We start from the raw sequence: 18494 nt of genomic DNA on the forward strand, positions 1-18494 counted from the left end.
CATCACTGAATCCCACACTATCAACCTCCTAGGGGTTACGATTGACCAGAAACTGAACTGGACGAGCCATATAAATACTGTGGCTACAAGAGCAGGTCAGAGACTGAGAATTCTGCAGTGAGTAACTCACCTCCTGACTCCCCAAAGCCTGTCTACCATCTACAAGGCACAAGTCAGGAATGTGATGGAATAATCTCCACTTGCCTGGACGAGTGCAGCTCAACATCACCTTGTCAAAAGTAATTAGGGATGGGCAACAAATGCTGGCCTAGCCAGCGATGCCTACACCCCGTAAAGGAATACATTTTTTAAAATTATGTTGTTACAAGTTTAGAGTCTTACCTCAGATATCTTCTTGGGTAGAGTTTGCCATTCACGTCAGTGTTTCTGAACATCTTTCATTTAGGAGTGTACCCATTGCTCTAGGTGATAATGTAAACCAATGTATGTAACAATGTGATTTTCTTGATGTACAAACCAGATATCCAGTCATTTGAATGTAACATCAAGTATTTGAATCTTTTTGAAGATAAATGAGAAAACACATAGCAAGACAGACTACATAAGAATTATTAAGCTGCTTTATTTCACAGGTGAACATACAGAACAACAGTTATGATTGGTTCACTTATTTCAATCAGTACAACTCATCTTCATACAATGCAGAACAATAAACATGCCACACTTCCCATATAAATGGGTGCTTTACTTGACTTAAACAAAACAGTTCCTTCCTACCTTCCTACAAGCCAAATTTCTAAGCCTACCAAAACCTGCCTCAATTTTTTAAATTGTTTTGAGTTCAGAATTGTGTTCATAACCAAAAAGGAAGATCTGCCTGGACCAGAGGCTTCCCAATGGGCGCGAGGCATTCATCAATTACAGGAGACAAGCTTAAAAAAAAATCAGTGTTTGGTGTCTTATTGGAAAATTGCATTTTAACCAACTTTTCTCTCAGTGCCTTTCTTTTTAAACTTGAGTAAACTTTGCATAAATCGCAATCCGTATGTATAATCGTAGAAAAATGGTCAAAGACATTAAGTGTAACTGCAGTATACAGAAGAATTATTGTAACACAAACCAAAATAATTTAAGATCAGTGTCAATAGGTTGGTCAATAATTGAAATTTATTCTGACAGAATCAGAAAATGTAGGTAAAGATAATTTGGTCCATCTCACAAGTAGCAGCTCTTCAACTGAAACTATCCCAACCTACTCCATTGTCCTCTGTTGTTTTATATTGCTCTTTTTAACTATTTATCCAGTTTCTTTTTTTAATGTTATGTGGCAGTAAAATATTCCAGTAACCCTCTGTGTAAAAGGAAATTTAATTTCCTTTTAACTTATGTTCTTATTCTTCAAGTAATAATCCTGAGCCTGTGCTCCATAATTACTGATTTACCAACAGAAACACCAGAGTTGAACTTTTATGAGGGATTCTTCTGGCCTCCCACCGTTACTTCATCAGAAACCTTATAGAAATGACTATTTACGTAGTAAAGATTGTTTCCCCAGGATTTCCAATTAAGGAAGGTTGGAGAACGCCCACAAAATTCTACGCATATCTATTTATCCTTTAAAAACCTCTATCAGAAATAGTTAGCCTTCTCTACACCAGTTAAAAAAAAACTCTTCAACTTCACAAGCCTTTCTTCATAATTATAACCTCTAAATTTGGCTAAAAGCTAATTGCCTACTTTGTTGGGTCACTGCTGAGTAAAACTTCCATTTGTGCTTTAGCCCATAATAGGCTATGGCTCGTGTTTATTTTTCCCATTTTATCTGCTCTTCACATGAAAGTCTAGGGAAAAAAGGGAGGCAGATGTTAATGCATTCTTAAAGAAAGTTTTTCTCGTGTGTAGATCCTGAAGAGTACAGCCTGTGCCCTATATTTTTAGATGGGCTGTTACCGAAAACCAGCTGGTATAAGAAACTTAGGGTGCATATTTAGTAGACTACAAACCATCGACAAATAACTGCTAGGCCAGAAAACTGAAAAAAGCAGCACAAATCTCTTTTATAAACTTTTATTTTATAAAAGTGACAAACAGTTCTCCTCAAACCAAATACAGGATCTTTGAGATCCGTCTCCTCCAATTTGCATTTCAAACAGCAAGATCACAATTAATAGTCAAAAAAAAAAACAATTTCAGCGCTTGCACATATTCTCATTCCCCCCTTTGCTGTCCCCACAAAGAAAACTACATACATATAGACAACAGCCCAAAACTGTACAGGAACAATGTCACAGCCCTTTTTTTGGTTCTGCGGTAATGATTATATCCTGAGCAAGAACTAAGTTTTTCTGTCACATTTCCAAACGTTCTCAAGACTTCTATCAAGGGCAAAAGCAGCTTTGTTTTGTACAACTGAGCTTTAGTGGTTAATAATCTTCAAAATGCATCGCACTGCCCTAAAATAGTTTTGTGGTACAATATATGCCCATCTAAAAAGGGTAAAATAACTATGCTTATATAATAGGTAGAACCAAAAAGGTGCAAATCTGAAGGGGTATCCCCTTATTAATAGTTTCAGCCTTTGGCAGGCATTAGTCAATAGTCAAAAACTAATTCCATGCAGTAGCTTAGACCAGAACTGATATGAGTACTGCAGTTACCAGTACTGGCAGCAAAACAGGTCCAGCTCAACTCCTCTGGGTCTAAGAACATTACAACCTCAATTTTAATGTCCGATGTTAACATTCAATTTCCATCCATTACTAATTTGCAACATCCTTGGGCTGAATTTAAAAAAATAGAATGTTGAAATTTTCATACTTTGCCAGTCTATCATCACTTTGCGCCATAAAGAAAACAGTAACCTCCTCAATTATAACCTTATCCCTCGCCAAAACAGAGACGAACAAGTGTATGGTTACAGCATAGAGATTGACCTGGGAAGGTGAAAAGTGCCTTTGTTTTATACGAATGGAAGGGAGACAGTCCTTGAAGTTGTCAACTTGGTCAAGATTATCCGACAGAACATGGATAAGGTCACTAATATAATACCCTAAAGACTGAGTTATACCTTTTCATGTTTTGTACTTTTACCTATGTTTATTCACTTCATATGACATTAAAACAGATGTTGCTAAAGTTGCAGTAATGTCATTAGTATACATTGGAAACTTAGAAGTACATAACTAGGTGAAACATTCAGCTGTCTTCCAACATGTATTTGATAGAATTCCCCCAGTGGTTCACTAAATATATAATGTGCTATAACGAAATGTTCCAGACTATAAAGGTGCTAAGTTTAAATTCGTAGTCTGTGCTGATTCTGCTCTTCTCAGCCTCAGTCTCTGGGCAAGGGTTGGGGGAATCAAATTGGCTGGGATTTCTGCTCTTGATCTCAATGCGATCACTCCCTGTCCCCACTGCAAAGACCATCTGTTTGGGTGTATGCAGTTGCCGCTGTCAAGCAAGGGTGGGATCAGCCTAGGCTGCGAAAGCTTGTGTGATTGATATGCAGCCCACACTGTATAACCAGGCCCATTCATGAAAAGAGGCCACTTTCTGGGGTACTGGGAGGCCGATGTTACTGTATTCATGATACTGTATCCCAACGAATCATAGCCTTCAGGAGGCGAAGGTAAAAAGAAAGCAGGTCCTGGGATGGGGAATTACTTTATTTTGGGACTTGTTTACTGGTATTAAAACACAAATAGCCCATTGGTTAGCTGAATTTGTGACAACTGAAAGCAGAAAACAATTTAAAATGGTGAGAGGGTCATTCATCTTCCACAGTCATTTCCATTAAATCTAAATCATCTCGAAATAGATTCAGATTCTACAGATTTTTTTTAAAGAACAGAACATACCAAAATGCAGACAACATGATAAATATGGTGAAAAGACAGTGTACTGCTATTAATGTTTTGTGTGTTTTCATCCTTGACACATTTATTTCCTGTATGGCTATGATAATGGTTTAAGCTCTTTCTTGCTTTTGGAAGCACCATATAATTAAGGCTTCTAGTAATCTAGGTTATTTCACAGTCCTGAGCCTAATAGATCAGTGCAATTGTTTCCAGCTAATGCTTTTCAGCTAGTTAAAACCTGCTACATGTTCACCTCATTACATAAAACATCTTTCAATTTATATCACTGTTTTAAAGAATGTGAGAGTTCTGTTCTCACCAACACACACACCAAAAACTTATATTACCCAATACCTTTAAGCTGTCTGTACCTTCAGAATATCCTACCCTTAGAAGGAAATCCTTTGCTCTTTTCTTACCCTGGTACTGAAACGCAAAACTGATTTTAAAAAGCTAAAAAGAGTCAAAAGAAAAAGACACTTAGGATATAAACAAACTAAATCTGAACAAAAACTGCTGGGAAATCCACCAGCAGATCAGTCAGCATCTGAAAGAGAAAATACAGGTTATAGTTTCTGTTTTTATTGTGTATTTACAGCATGTGTTTCTTCTTTTAAACCCCTTCCTACGCCAGGAGCATATGATACAGTTCTGCCACCATCCGACCACAAGGCAGAAAATCAACTCGAGTTCCGCAGTCACTCATAAAATTGAAACATCAAATAATGCAGCATGTCATGTCCTCTTTTTACATATAACATATTGCATATATTAGAAATAGGACGTACACAAGAAATGGAACAAAAATGTGCTAAAATACAGTGCAACTACGTTGTGGAAACTCTTTGGTCTAACACAAAGGTGATGTTTTCCACAAGGGCGATTTGCGAAGTTATTCAGTTATACAATGTGGAACATTAACCATTAAGGCCTAACTTCTTTTCTCCCAAGATTCAACCAGCATGAGTTTGTGTTAACTTTATGAAGAGGGAACAGTTGAGACTTTCAATAAATAGATACACAAAATAACATGTACAAAATGTTAATGTATTACAATATTTACACATTTCACAGCAACAAATTGGTTTCCTAATCCCAGCCTTTATAAATGAGACTGAAGTACTTTTTTCTTTATATTTCTATAGTCCACCATTATAAGATTTACTATTCTTTCTCTAGAGATTCAAATTGGAAATGCAGCTCACAGAAATGGACTTCTCTTACTGATGGTATTCTCAGCATAAAATTTCTAGTTAGAAAATCTCTCCTTTTAGAGGATAAGACAAATTATTGTGGATTGTACGAATTTTATGCCCACACAATAGTGGTAAATACTCTTAAATTTAAGGTTGATGAGTGTCATCAGAGGAATGAGTTGGACTCTATGTTGGGAGTGGTTGCTTCAATAAGATAATGCAAAGTTCAAAGTGGTTCCATGCACTGGCACCACCTTTTCCAGTATTTTGAAAACTGTCAGTGGCAATGCTGCAGACTCCACGGATACAAAGGTTGATCTGTAATCATCTAGCAACAGATGCACGTTCAAAAACCTGGGATGGTCTAAAAGCTATTTTATCTCCATTACACCACCACTGCCCACCTCACCCACCAAAATACATTATTACCATACAGTGGGCAATCTGAATGTTGGGGGAGGCACATTGTGATGGCTGGTTAGTTACAATAGCCATCAAGGCTGGGATTTGAACTTAAGAATCTTTAGGTTAGTAGCCATGCACACTATTATTACAGCATGTTGCTTGCCACAAAATAGATATAATTATTGGAAGGACTGTGTTACTGCCGAGGTATAATTAGTGTCTACTGTAAACATTTGGCCTTTTTGAAGTTATATGGCTTTTTTCTTGTTCACTACATACTTCAGATTTAATCAAAGTACTTATGCTGAGCACGTTTTTCAGTAAACCTAAAGCAGTCTGTAATCCAGCACACACAAAGTACAGATCAAATATCTGTCAATGCAATCAGTCATTAATGCACGACAGCGTGGTTCAGCATGGATCAGCAATTTTGACTCCTCAAGTAGCAAGTTCCCAGTGTCAATTTGGTCAGGAGTTTTGTTGGGGTGGTGGAGGGTGGGGGGGAGTTGCAGTGGCTAAGAAAGAGAGAGAAAAGAAAAAGAGAATGCGGTATATGGGGAAGGGTAAAAAGGGGCATACATCAATCTGGAGTACACTTTTCTATCTCCTTGCAGCTGAGGCCACATTAAACCCACAAATTTATTATATACTTCTTGGCATAGCTGTTTCATGCAGCACTGCTGGAAAGCAGAGACCAAGTCTGATGCTGTCCCCTATATGGCTACAATACATGGGATAGGGTTGCAGCCACAGGTGGAAGAAAATATCTTTATTAAGATAAATGTAATATGACCAACGTCAGCCAACTGGAAGAATCAGAGCCATATATAAGCATTTAAGAGCGTCCCTAAAAGATAACATATCTATTGAAAGTACATTAGGTAGCATAAATTTTATGATTGTATTATTCCAAAGACTGTCATTTTTGCAAATAGTTGATCTTTCAGTAGAAAGTGGTTGGTGTTAAAGATAGGTTTAGGTGAAGACCTCTCATAAAGCCCATAGCAAGCACACCGGTTCACTCCTGAATACAGAACGATCGTACTATATCAAAGGTACTGATATGAAGTCTGGAGAATGGCAGATGCTGACCAAAAGTTCTTTGTGCAGAAAGTCCACAGCCTAATCTCAAAATAACTCACAGTGTCGGATCACTTGGGTTTTAGCACAGCAGAATGTTTTAGCAAATGGCTTTCTTACATGGCAACAATGCTCCCCAGTGTCCCAAGAACCCAGGATAATTTGATACCTCATTCATTATTGCTGAATTTGACACTACAATTAATGGCCTATGACACAACTTCTCAGGAATAGTGTAAAATGTCTTCAAATTAAATAACAAGCGCGAATTACATAAGCACTACAGGTCAGACAAACTTTTTCAGTTTCTAGGGCTATCATAAAATATCAGTATATTCAATGAGCCAGCAGCAATGATGGCAGTCGCCTCTGAGTGGACTACATTTTCATATAGCCGCATCAAAAGACACAGATAGGCGACACTGAATGGAATGGTATGTTAAGTCAGAATGCATGGTGAGTGAGAAAAGACATTCAGCCATATGCTCTTCACTAAAACAGTGAAACAAAAACAAATTAGAGAATGCGGCAAGTAAAATATTCATTTCTGTTTTTAAATGTTAATTGTCCAATTCAAATGGATTAATCAGTCCATGTCAATAAATCACCTGCGCCAACTTGCCCAGCAATTTCTATGTTACAGTAAAATTAAGGATATACTCCAGCAGTTTTTGTCGATTGATGAGAGGTAGAAAAGTGTTGCTCAGTTCCAAGATGGAGCTCCCGCTCTTCTGCGCTTTGAAAACCTGAAGAGGCAAAGAGTTTTTCAAAATATGAAATGCTTGAAATTTTTATGCAGGCACACAGTTTGCAGTAGCCATAATATTCTCTTCTCACAATTACATCTGAACACAAACTTATAACGCTTCAGCTCTGATAATGTTATGAAAGGCCTAGAACACCATCAGCTGTTTTGAAAGCTTATTTCCAGGAAACATGGTTTTATAAAAAAGATCATGGGCAGGTATTGTATAGGCACCAGTGGGGAAATAATCTTCCTGACAAGTTAAAACTGTAACAACTTAAGCACTAAGCTTGCTACTGCCAAAATATGTGCGTGCCTCTATTGCTGTCAGAACCCCTACACTATTACCACCTTATTGGTGGTGCATACTGCTTCTGGAAATTCTAGGATCTCTTCTTCACTAACTGCAGTAAATTAAATGGAGTATAACTTTACAGTTTTTGCCTGTATTTCACACTTTCAGCAGGTAATATTATAAATTAACTCAGTTAAAAAACCAGTCACGCAATAGCACAGAATTCAGATGAAAGTATTTGTGGAAAGGATTACCTACCCCAAGGTCTTTAAGAGTCTTCACTGCACTTTTTGCAAGGCAGAAGGTGGCACTCTCGCCTACAGGACAAAAGAAAACATACTGAACCAGCAGATCTCCTCTGGTGTTACATGTGGCAAGTTGGAGGGTGCACTATATAACAGGAATTGATACACTATGTAATGTGCAATGTGTTAAAATAGCATTAAGATGGATAAAAACAAAAAACTACTGCGGATGCTGGAAATCCAAAACAAAAACAGAATTCTGTTTTTAGCATTAAGATGGAGTGGTGTTCCTTTAAGTCCACAAGTCTAATTGCTGCAAGAAAACACTGGCTGAAGAGAATCAGAGCTTAATTTCTATTTGGTGAGAGAAATTTTCAGAAGGGATTGTCCTTTTGTATTTTCGGCTTCAGATCAGGGAAAACAAAGGCACGGAATGATGCCTCTCCCTCTTAGTTTTAGAATTTTCACACTTTTGGATTAGGTGTAACACCTGAAATGTGCCACAAGTTTTCAAACCTCTTAATATATTCTAGGAGATTTAGACACATTACAGAATGGGACACAGGATGTATTATTCTGCTGAGATGACGAAGCAATTTATGCTAACTTGTCTCAGTTAAGACCACAAAGTCTAATTATTGTCTGGGGTTAATTAACAGTTAAATTGTTGGGAACTTAGTGAACTGCGATGGCCTGTAAATGGGTGGGAGATTATACATTTCTGGCTCCAAATCATGAGATGACTGCCTTGTATACTCTTTTGTCCAAAGTAATTTTGACCTTTTTTGTGGGGTAATGCGGAATTTATCAGACACGTAGCAGACATTATCAGATTACTTTTGCTAGGGAGTCAGAAAGTTGTGGGTTCAAGTTCAACTCCAGGTTTTGAACAGAAAATCTGGGTCACATGTTTTAACATCAGTACTGAGGGAATGTTGTATTGCTAGATGGATTAGCCATTAAGCCACAGCTTAATTAGCTACTTAATTGGTTTAAAAACCGTTGATAGGATTTTTACTTTGACAGGCAAATACAAATCATTGGAAAGAATGGGATCTGAATTTGGAGAAGTCACCAATAACTTCACAAATTCATAGATGTGGATAGATGTGAAAACGGATTAAGTTGGAATGACAGTAACATAATATACTTATTCAGAACTCACCAAATACTGCAATCTTCATTTCTGTTCTGGATAACAGATATTTGTGAAACTTGCTGATGTATTCAGTTTCTGAAAAACAACAGTATTTTTAAAAACTGTTAACATAGCCATTGACCCAAGAAAATAATTTGTTACAGAAGGTTAGACGGCATACCTTTGGTGTTCTCCATTCTGAGTAACATTCAACCAACCACCACAAACAGATGGATAAACCATTGTTTGGAAAGAAAGAAAAAGGCACAATAACGCTTTTATGTCCTGCTTATATTATGGGGGAAAAAAACTCCTTAATGCAACCTTAGTAGCTGGTCTTATTAATGCTGAATTTTCAGAAATTATGGTCAGGATTTTGCCCTTGGCGGGTGTGTTCGGGAAGCCGGCCGCCACCCACGATCAGCTCTGCACCGCGATTTCACGTGGGCGGGTCAGTTAAGGCAGGGGGAGGAGGGAGAGCCGATCCTCGTGCGCAGTTTGCGCATACGCGAGAAAGAGCGCTTCAATCTCCCCGAGGTACGGGGCTATGCAAAAAAGAAATGAGAATAAAAATTTCATAAAACCTATCCCCTCATGTGACCTGTGACATGTTTTTAGTTCAAAAATAAAGTTTTTATTTCATTTTTATTTGCTTTAGGAAACCTCACCCTGCTTGTGGATGAGGTTTCCTAAAATATGTAAAGGCCACTTGGCCTTATCGCCTGCCCGCCAACCGTTGGGTTGGACGGGCGGTGTAAATTTGAATTTAATTAGATTGTTAATGGCCTTAATAGGCCTTTAAATCATCGGTAGGCGCGCAGCCGACTCCGGCTTGCACCCGCCAAACGAAATATAGCGAGACTGCACGATGACATCGGGACACACGCCATCGCGTGTCATTTTACGCTTGGGCATGTCGGGCACGCACCCGCACGCTGAGCGTAATATTCTGCCCTATGCGACACAGCTGGTTACCAGGCTGAACACTGACTGAGAATAAAAGCTATTACAACAGTATATTGACCAAATACTGACCTAACTTTTCTTCACTATATGCATTCATTGTCAGTTAAAAGGTATGATTTTTATGACTGGTCTTTGGAGATTTCTGTTATAATATTTCCAAAATATTAGAGCATTCCCAATGCTTTTCCAAAATCTCCATACATTTCTCAGTGCCCTGGTGACCACATCAATAAAAGTTATTCTGCTTTTCACAAAAGCTCACTTTCTTTACATACAAAGGTAGTCAATTAAAGTTAGAAGATTCTTATTTGCTGCCAATGACCATTGAACAGAAACTTAACTAAACCAGCCATATAAATACTGTGTCATGGACACTTTAATCACAGAAAATGGTTCATCTTCAAGGACTAAGGATATTCCAGAAGAATTTGTGTTTTAAAAGACACTGTCCCTGAAAGGGTTAATGCAGGACTCTGATTGCTATTCCTGGGAAGTTTCCTTTTACAAGAAAAGGGATTAAATAGTCGTTTGGTAGCACAGAACTTCAGTATTGCTGAAACTCGCACAGTTAACTTCAGCTTTGACAATACGTTTGCCCAAATAGATGGTGTTGCCATGGGATCCCCTCTAGTCCCTGCTCTCGTAAATATCTTTGTTGGGTTCCATGAGAGACGTGTCTGCAATGGAATGACATCTTAGCCTCCTACTCTGTGCATATTTCCGAAACGTGGATGATACGTTTGCTATATTTAAGTCTATAGCAGTATGTAATAATTTCCTTGCATGTCTTAATGGGCTCCATCCTGCACTCAAATTCACCTTTGAAATGGGGCAGTCAAATGAACTCCCTTTCCCTTAATGTACTACTTGAGAAATCCGCCAGGGCGTTCTCTACCACGGTCTACTGCAAGCCGACCTCACTGGTCAATACACGCATTGGGATTTTTACAGTTCCACGCACTACAAGATTGGCCTTATCGGCAACCTCATAAATAGGGCCCAAGCCGTTTGCTCACCATGCAAACCTGATGTTGAAATAGGGCGCATCAAAGTCATTGTGCAGGATAATGACTACTCTGATCAGATTATTTTATGCTGTATATCCCACAAACTTATGAATGGGCCTAAGGCCATCATTTTCGGCCCTGAAAAGTGCCCAGTCTATCTCAGGTTACCCTGCAAGGTATCTCAAAAATTTGAGCAACAGGTGAAGCTAGCCACTGCTACTATGCAGTAGCAACAAGAGTGGCATTCACCACTAGCAGGATGCTGCCGTCAAGATAAACAGACGTTCTGCCTATCACACAAATGAGTAATATGGTATATAAATTTTGGTTCCAGTATGATGCTAGGTATGTAGGCCTCACACATCAAAGATTGGCAAATCGTATCAAACAGCATGTCCCTTCCACTGTTCACAATGGACAAGGTACAGACTGTACTCAACCAGCCTGTGCTTGGAAAACTCAAAACACAGTGTCCAACATTAGATATGATTCTGCAATTGGACGATACTTGCTAAATAACCCTCAGTGTACTAAAAATTACACTGACAACCAATTTAAGATTGTCAGTTGGGCCCGCAGTGTGGCATATTTGCGTGTACTATAAACTACGTATATTAATACACAGGGCCCTGTTCTTTGCAGGCAGAAAGAATGTGTATACACATCGCACCTGTTTCAGCTAGACAGAATAAGTGATAGCCATTCGCTGGTTCATTCCTCAGTGCCTTGCCTTTAAAATTTCAAACAATGCTTTTCTCTAAGGGTAATTAAGCAGTTGAATAAAAACTGTAAACCCTTTGACCCTAGTGAACTGTGTACATAGGGGGGTCAACATGGGTTTTATGGCTCTGGAAAAAAAACATGCCTGGAACTGTGTTTTAAAAAGTGGGTTTTGTTTTTGCTTTAGAAGGGACCAACTGTACGAGGAGGAAGACCATAGGACCATAAGACGTGGGAGAAGTAGGCCTTTCTGCCCATTGAGTCTGCTCCGTCATTCAATGAGATCATGACTGATAATTCTCAACTCCACTTTCCTGCCTTTTCCCCATAACCTTTGATTCCCTCACTGATTAAAAATCTGGCTATCTCAGTCTTGAATATACTTAATGACCCAGCTTCTACAGCCCTCTGCGGTAAAGAATTCCACAGGTTGGCTACCCTCTGAGAGAAGAAATTCCTCCTCATCTCTGTCTTAAATGAGCGACCCCTTTACTCTGAGATTATGCCCTCTGGTCTGAGACTGAACCTCTCAGCATCTACCCTGTCAAGCTCCCTAAGAATCTTATATGTTTCACTATGGTTGCCTCTCATTCTTCTAAACTCCAATGAATACAGGCCCAACTTAATCACTCCTCATAAGAAAATTCCTCCATACCTGGGATTAACCTAGTGAACCTTCTCTGGACTGCCTCCAATGCCAGTACATCTTTCCTTAGATAAGGGGACCAAAACTGTTCACAGTATTCTAGGTGCAGTCTAACTAGTGCCTTGTATAGTTTTAGCAAGACTTCCCTTTTTTATACTCCATTCCCTTTGAAATAAAGGCCAACATTCCATTTGCCTTCCCTATTACCTACTGAACTTGTATGTTAGCTTTTTGGGATTCATGCATGAGGACCCCCAAATCCCTCTGTGCTGCAGCTTTCTGCAGTCTTTCTCCATTTAAATAATATTCAGCTCCTCTATTCTTCCTGCCAAAGTGCATAACCTCACATTTTCTCACATTATATTCCATCTGCCAAGTTTTTGCCCACACACTTAACCTGTCTATATCCCTCTGTAGACTGTGTCATCCTCATCACTTGCCTCCCCACCTTTTTGGGTCATTCGCAAACTTGGCGATAGTACATGCATTTCCCTCATCTAAGTCATTAATATATATTGCAAATAATTGTGGCCCCAGCACTGAATCCTGTGGCACTCCAAAAGTTACAGGTTGCCATCCTGAAAATGTCCCCCCTTATCCCAACTCTCTGTCTTCTATTAGTTAGCCAATCCTCTATCCATGCTAATATACTACCCCCAACATCATGGGCTCTTATTAAGTTGCCTTATGTGCGATACCTTATTGAACGCTCTTTGGAAATCATAATATATTACATCTACTGGTTCCTCTTTATCTATCCTGCTTGTTACCTCCTCAAAGAATTCTAATAAATTTGTCAGGCATGATTTCCCCTCCATGAATCCATGCTGACTCTGCTTGATTATATTATGCATTTCTAAATGTTCTGTTATTACATCCTTTATAATAGATTCCAACATTTCCCAATGACAGATGTCAAGCTAACTGGCTTATAGTTACCTGTTTTTTGTCTCCCTCCCTTTTTGAATAAGGGTATTACATTGTCGGTTTTCCAATCCTCTGGGGCTTTTCCACAATAAGGATTCTTGTAAGATTACTACCAGTGCATCCACCATCTCTGAAGCTACTTCCTTTAATATCCTAGGATGCAACCCATCAGGTCCAGGGGACTTATTGGCCTTTAGCCCCATTAGTTTCCCTAGTACTTTTTCTCTAGTGATAGTTATTGTATTTATTTCCTCCCCACCCTTTTGCCCCTTGATTATTTAGTATTTCTGGAATGCTATTAGTGTCTTCTACTGTGAAGACTGATGCAAAGTATTTATTAAACTCCTCTGCTATTTCCTGGTTTCCCATTATTTCCCCAGCTTCATTCGCTAAGGCGCCAATGGTCACTTTGGCCTCTCTCTTCCTTTTTATATATTTAAAGAAGCTCTTACTGTCCATTTATATATTACTTGCTATTTTCCTTCAAAGTTTAGTTTCTCTCTCTTTATTATTTTTTTGGTCATCTTCTGTTGGTTTTTAAAACTTTCCCAATCCTCTGGCTTACCACTAATCTTTGGCACATTGTTATGTTTTTTCTTTCAACTTGATACACTCCTTAACTTCTTTGGTTAACCATGGTTGATTTATCCCTTTCCTAGAATCCTTCTTCCTCACTGGGATTTTTCTTTGTTGTGAGTCATGAACTATTGTTTTAAATATCTGCCATTTCATCAGCTGTCTTTTCTGCTAAACTCCTTTCCCAGTCCACTCCAGACAACTCTGCCGTCATTTCATTGTAATTACCCTTATTTAAGTTTAGCACAGTTGTTTCCAACCCAAGTTTCTCACTCTCAAACTGAATGCTAAATTCCACCATGTTGTGGTCACTGTTTTCTAGGGGATCTTTTACTCTGAGATCATTTACTAAACCTGCCTCATTACACATTGTCAGATCCAAAATAGCCTGATCGCTGGTTGGGTCCACAACATATTGTTCTGGGAAACTGTCCCGAATTCACGCTATGAATTCTTGCTCATGGCTACCTCTGCCAATTTGATTTTCCCAATCTACATGGAGATTAAAGTCACCCTTGGTGTACTGCCTTTTTTACATGCCCTCATTATCTTATGGTTTATTCTCTGTCCTACAGCATAACATAGCTACTGTTAGGGGACCTATAGGCTACTCCCACTGGTGTCTTCTTCCCCTTGTTATTTCTTACCTCCAGCCATATGGAGTCGACATCTTCCGATCCAAGATCATTTCTTACTATTGTACTTATTCCATCTCGTACTAACAAAGCTATCCCACCACCCTTTCCTTCTTACCTGTCCTTTTGAAAAGTCACATACCCCTGAATATTTTGTTCCCAGCTTTGATCTCCTTGTAACCGTGTCTCCGTAATGGCTATAAGATCATACCCATTAACCTCTATTTATGCCATTAATTCATTTATTTTGTTCCGAATACTACGTGCATTTAAGTAATGAATCATTAATTTTGCCTTTTTATTATTTTTTTCCCCTTTGACCCTATTTGCTGTTTTTTTTAATGTTTGTACACTCTATCACTTCCTGTCACACTCTGGGTATCAATACCTAAATAGCTGCCCTGCAATGCTACCATATCCTTTTGCTTTGTAAGCCCAAATATCTCCTCTCCAGAACCTCCCCCCCCCACCCCCACCCTATTTAGCTTAAAGCCCTATTTAGTTTAAGACAGCAGCCTTTTGCAGTCCAGAGCCAGAAGTGAATACAAGCTGCTCCTAAATTGCTACGTGCTTGGATAGAGTACCTGCGAGTGGTCCTCGAGCCCACCTGAAAAGTAGTGCCAGAGGCATTGACTGTTTCACGGAACAGTGCTGAGACACCAACCGTATAATCCAGACACCATTTCAAGGGCCCCACCATCTATCCTTTGCTTTTGAACCATTGACTTTTAACCTTTGGCGGAATTCCTCAATTTCTACTTTTATTTCATTGTTTTTGTGCGTGTGCTTGCGCGTGTGTTTGTGTGTGTGTGTGTGTGTGTGTGTGTGTGTGTGAGAGAGAGAGAGAGAGAGAGAGAGAGAGACAGACAGACAGACAGACTTAGGGTATGTTGAATGAGTAATTAGTATAATTTCATTTTCCATACTGTATGTTGATAAGCTTTGCCATTCTATTTGGCAAGACTGGTTTTATATTAAACTAATAAGTTTGTTGCTTATTGAAAGAAACCTAATTCAAGTCTTTTTCTGGGTACCAATAATGAGGGTAAACAATTGGCCACATTGGTGAGTAAATTAAACTTTTAAACTAATGGTACAACCTGTGGAGTAGTAGGGCTACATCATCCGCGCACTCCTCCCATCTTGGTTGTAATAACTATGACAACAAGAGCAGGTCAGGGCTGGAATTCTGCAGCAAGTTAACTCACTTGCAGTCTACCCACAGCCTTTCCACCACCTACAAGGCATAAACAGCACAGTAATGGGATACTTTCCAGATGCCTGGATCAGTGCAGCCACAACAATACTCAAGGATTTGGACATCATCCAGGTCAAAGTAGCCCACTTGATCAGCCAACCATCCACCACCTTAACCATTTATTCCCACCACCACCTGCACACCTTGGCAGCTGTGCACACCATCTACACGCTGACTGCAGCAACCCACCAAGGCTTCTTCAACAGCACCTCCCACACTGTAACATTCACCACCTAAAATGACAGGGGCACATAAGAACACACCACCTCCCAAGTTTCCTTCCAAGTCTCACACCACCTTGACTTGGAAACATAACGCCATTCCTTCATCATTGCTGGGTCAAAATGCTGAGACTCTCTATTTAACAGCGTTGTGGATACACCAACGCCACATGGGCTTCAGCAGCTCAAAAAGGCAGTTCACCACCACCTTCTCAAGGACAGTTACACATCTTTTGTTTGCCCTGTATTGGAAAACAGGGCACCTGTGCTGTCCAGCAGAATCACAAAGCAAAGCCATTGAAAGTGTTCAGAGGAAGGATTGCAGAGTCATTCTAACTCCTATTGTTACTCAGATGCTTTACATGATCGTGGTTTGGACTCACACAAAAACAGATGCAATCAACTCTGGCACTCTTTTGTAAGATCACCGCCAAACTCCAAACTTCACTACTTGTTACCCACGGACAGATCTCACAGCGTCTATCAGCTAAAGAACTCAAAACAACAAACCAAATTAAGATGTGAAACAACAAGAGTTAAGAATAGCCCAATGCCATATTTCATTGGCACAATGAATAAACTCCAATTATTTTTAAACATTGAATCCTGATAACAGAGACCTTAATCTAGTAATCAAAATATCATTTTACTCTGCTTTATCATTTTTTTGCTTTTTACTTGAAGAATTATAGATCGTAAATCTCAGCTCAATTCAGTTCTTGGCCGTGATGAATGTTGATTTTAAATAAATAAACCTTTGATGATGATGATGATGATGAAGAATTAGTGAAGGGAAATAAACACTGACCTTGCCAGCAACGCTCACAAGCCATGAATGAATACATGTTTTAAAAATCACAACTAAAGTGAGCAGCTGACGCCCTCTGTCAAACCTACCTTCAACTGGAACTCTAAAGCTTTGAATAAAAACAGCAGCTGCAAAGTAAGCTTCCAACAAAGGGCCCAACAGTCTCTGTAGGAAAGTGATGAACTCCTGATGATCCTGAGATTGGCTCACCTAGAACAGTTAAATTTTAGAATAATTTGTAGTTGTAGAAACAATGTCTTAGTGCACTAGTGATCTTGCGTAGTATTGCTCACAGGCAATTTTTTGAATTGATCTGGAACTCTATAGTACACAATAAGTACAACAGCTTCCCTCTGATGTTGCCCCCAAACAAAGAGAGCACAAAATAAAAAATCAATCTAGGCGATTAGCAGGAACCAATTTAATATGTTTAGCATGGACGCATCAGATTGGAGAGTTAAGAACCATAGAAAAGTTACAGTGCAGAAAGAGGCCATTCAGCCCATCGAGTCTGCATTGGCCTAGAAGAGAAAAAAGAAACCAGCCGCTCATTTTAATCCCACTTTCCAGCACCTGGTTTGTAGCCTTGCAGGTTACAGCACTTCAGGTGCAGATCCAGGTACCTTGAGCGTTTCGGCCTCAACCACCAACTTAGGCAGTGAATTCCAGACGTTTTTTTCCTCATGCCCCCTCTAATCCTTCTACCAATCACCTTAAATCTATGCTCCCTGGTAAATTACACCACAGGTAGGGGGAACAAGTCTTCCCTGTTTACCTTATCTAGGCCCCTCATTATTTTGTACACCTCAATTAGGTCACCCCTTAGCCTCCTCTGTCCTAAGGAAAACAACCTTAGCCTATCCAATCTCTCCTCATAGCTGCAATTTTCAAGCCCTTGCAACATTCTTGTAAATCTCCTCTGCACTCGCTCCACAGCAATTATGCCCTTCTTGTAATGTGATGACCAGAACTGTACACAATTCCAGCTGTGGCCTAACCAGTGTTATATACAGTTCCATCATTACATCCTTGCTTCTATATTCAATACCTCGTCCAATAAAGGAAAGAATTCTATATGCTTTTCTGACCACCTTGTCCACCTGTCCTGCCACCTACAAGGACCTGTGGACATGCATTCCAAGGTCTCTCACTTCCTCAACCCCTCCCAATAACTTCCCATTTATTGAATATTCCCTTGCTTTGTTTACCCTCTCCAAATGCATTACCTCACACTTTTCTGGATTGAATTCCATTTGCCATTTTGCCGCCCACTCAGCCAAACCATTGATATAATTCTGGAGTCAACACTATCCTCTTCACAATCAACTACACAGCCAATTTTTGTGTCACCTGCATATTTCCTAATATACCTATCACATTTAAGTCTAAATCATTAATATGTACAACAACAGCAAGGGCCCCAACACTGAGCCCTGTGGAACAATGTTCACAGACCTCCAATCCTCTGGGACCTTGCCTGCATCTAGTGGGGATTGGAAAATGATCCTCAGAGCATCCACTAATTCCACCCTGGCTTTCTTCAACAGCCTGGGATACAATCCATCTGGCCCTGGTTATTTATCCACCTTCAAGGTTGCCAGTCCCTCCAGTACTTCCTCTATCACAATGCTTATTGTATCTAATATTTCACACTCCTCCTCTTAACTAGAATGTCTGAATCATCCCTCTCCTTTGCGAAGACAGAGACAAAGTACTCATCGAGAACCCTGCCCACATTTTCTGCATCAACCCACAAGTTAGCATGTAAATCTCTGATAGGCCCGACCTTTTCCTTAGTTATTCTC

General features: G+C 39.5%; 1 protein-coding gene across 6 annotated transcripts in view; it reads right to left on the reverse strand.

The window, feature by feature from the left end:
• Positions 1–567: 567 nt before the first annotated feature.
• The window catches only part of gpam (glycerol-3-phosphate acyltransferase, mitochondrial), a 77116-nt gene continuing 59189 nt past the window's right edge, over positions 568–18494 (reverse strand). For all 6 annotated transcript variants that reach the window (XM_078565186.1, XM_078565183.1, XM_078565188.1 and 3 more), the window contains 4 exons: positions 16779–16899; positions 8953–9021; positions 7801–7859; positions 568–7248 (listed from right to left, as the gene is read on the reverse strand). In XM_078565186.1, coding sequence (XP_078421312.1) covers positions 7135–7248; positions 7801–7859; positions 8953–9021; positions 16779–16899 — 363 coding nt within the window. In that variant the 3' untranslated portion in view covers positions 568–7134. The remainder of the gene's footprint in view (positions 7249–7800; positions 7860–8952; positions 9022–16778; positions 16900–18494) is intronic.

This window comes from Cetorhinus maximus, chromosome 20 (assembly GCF_964194155.1).
Source record: "Cetorhinus maximus chromosome 20, sCetMax3.hap1.1, whole genome shotgun sequence".
NCBI lineage: Eukaryota > Metazoa > Chordata > Chondrichthyes > Lamniformes > Cetorhinidae > Cetorhinus > Cetorhinus maximus.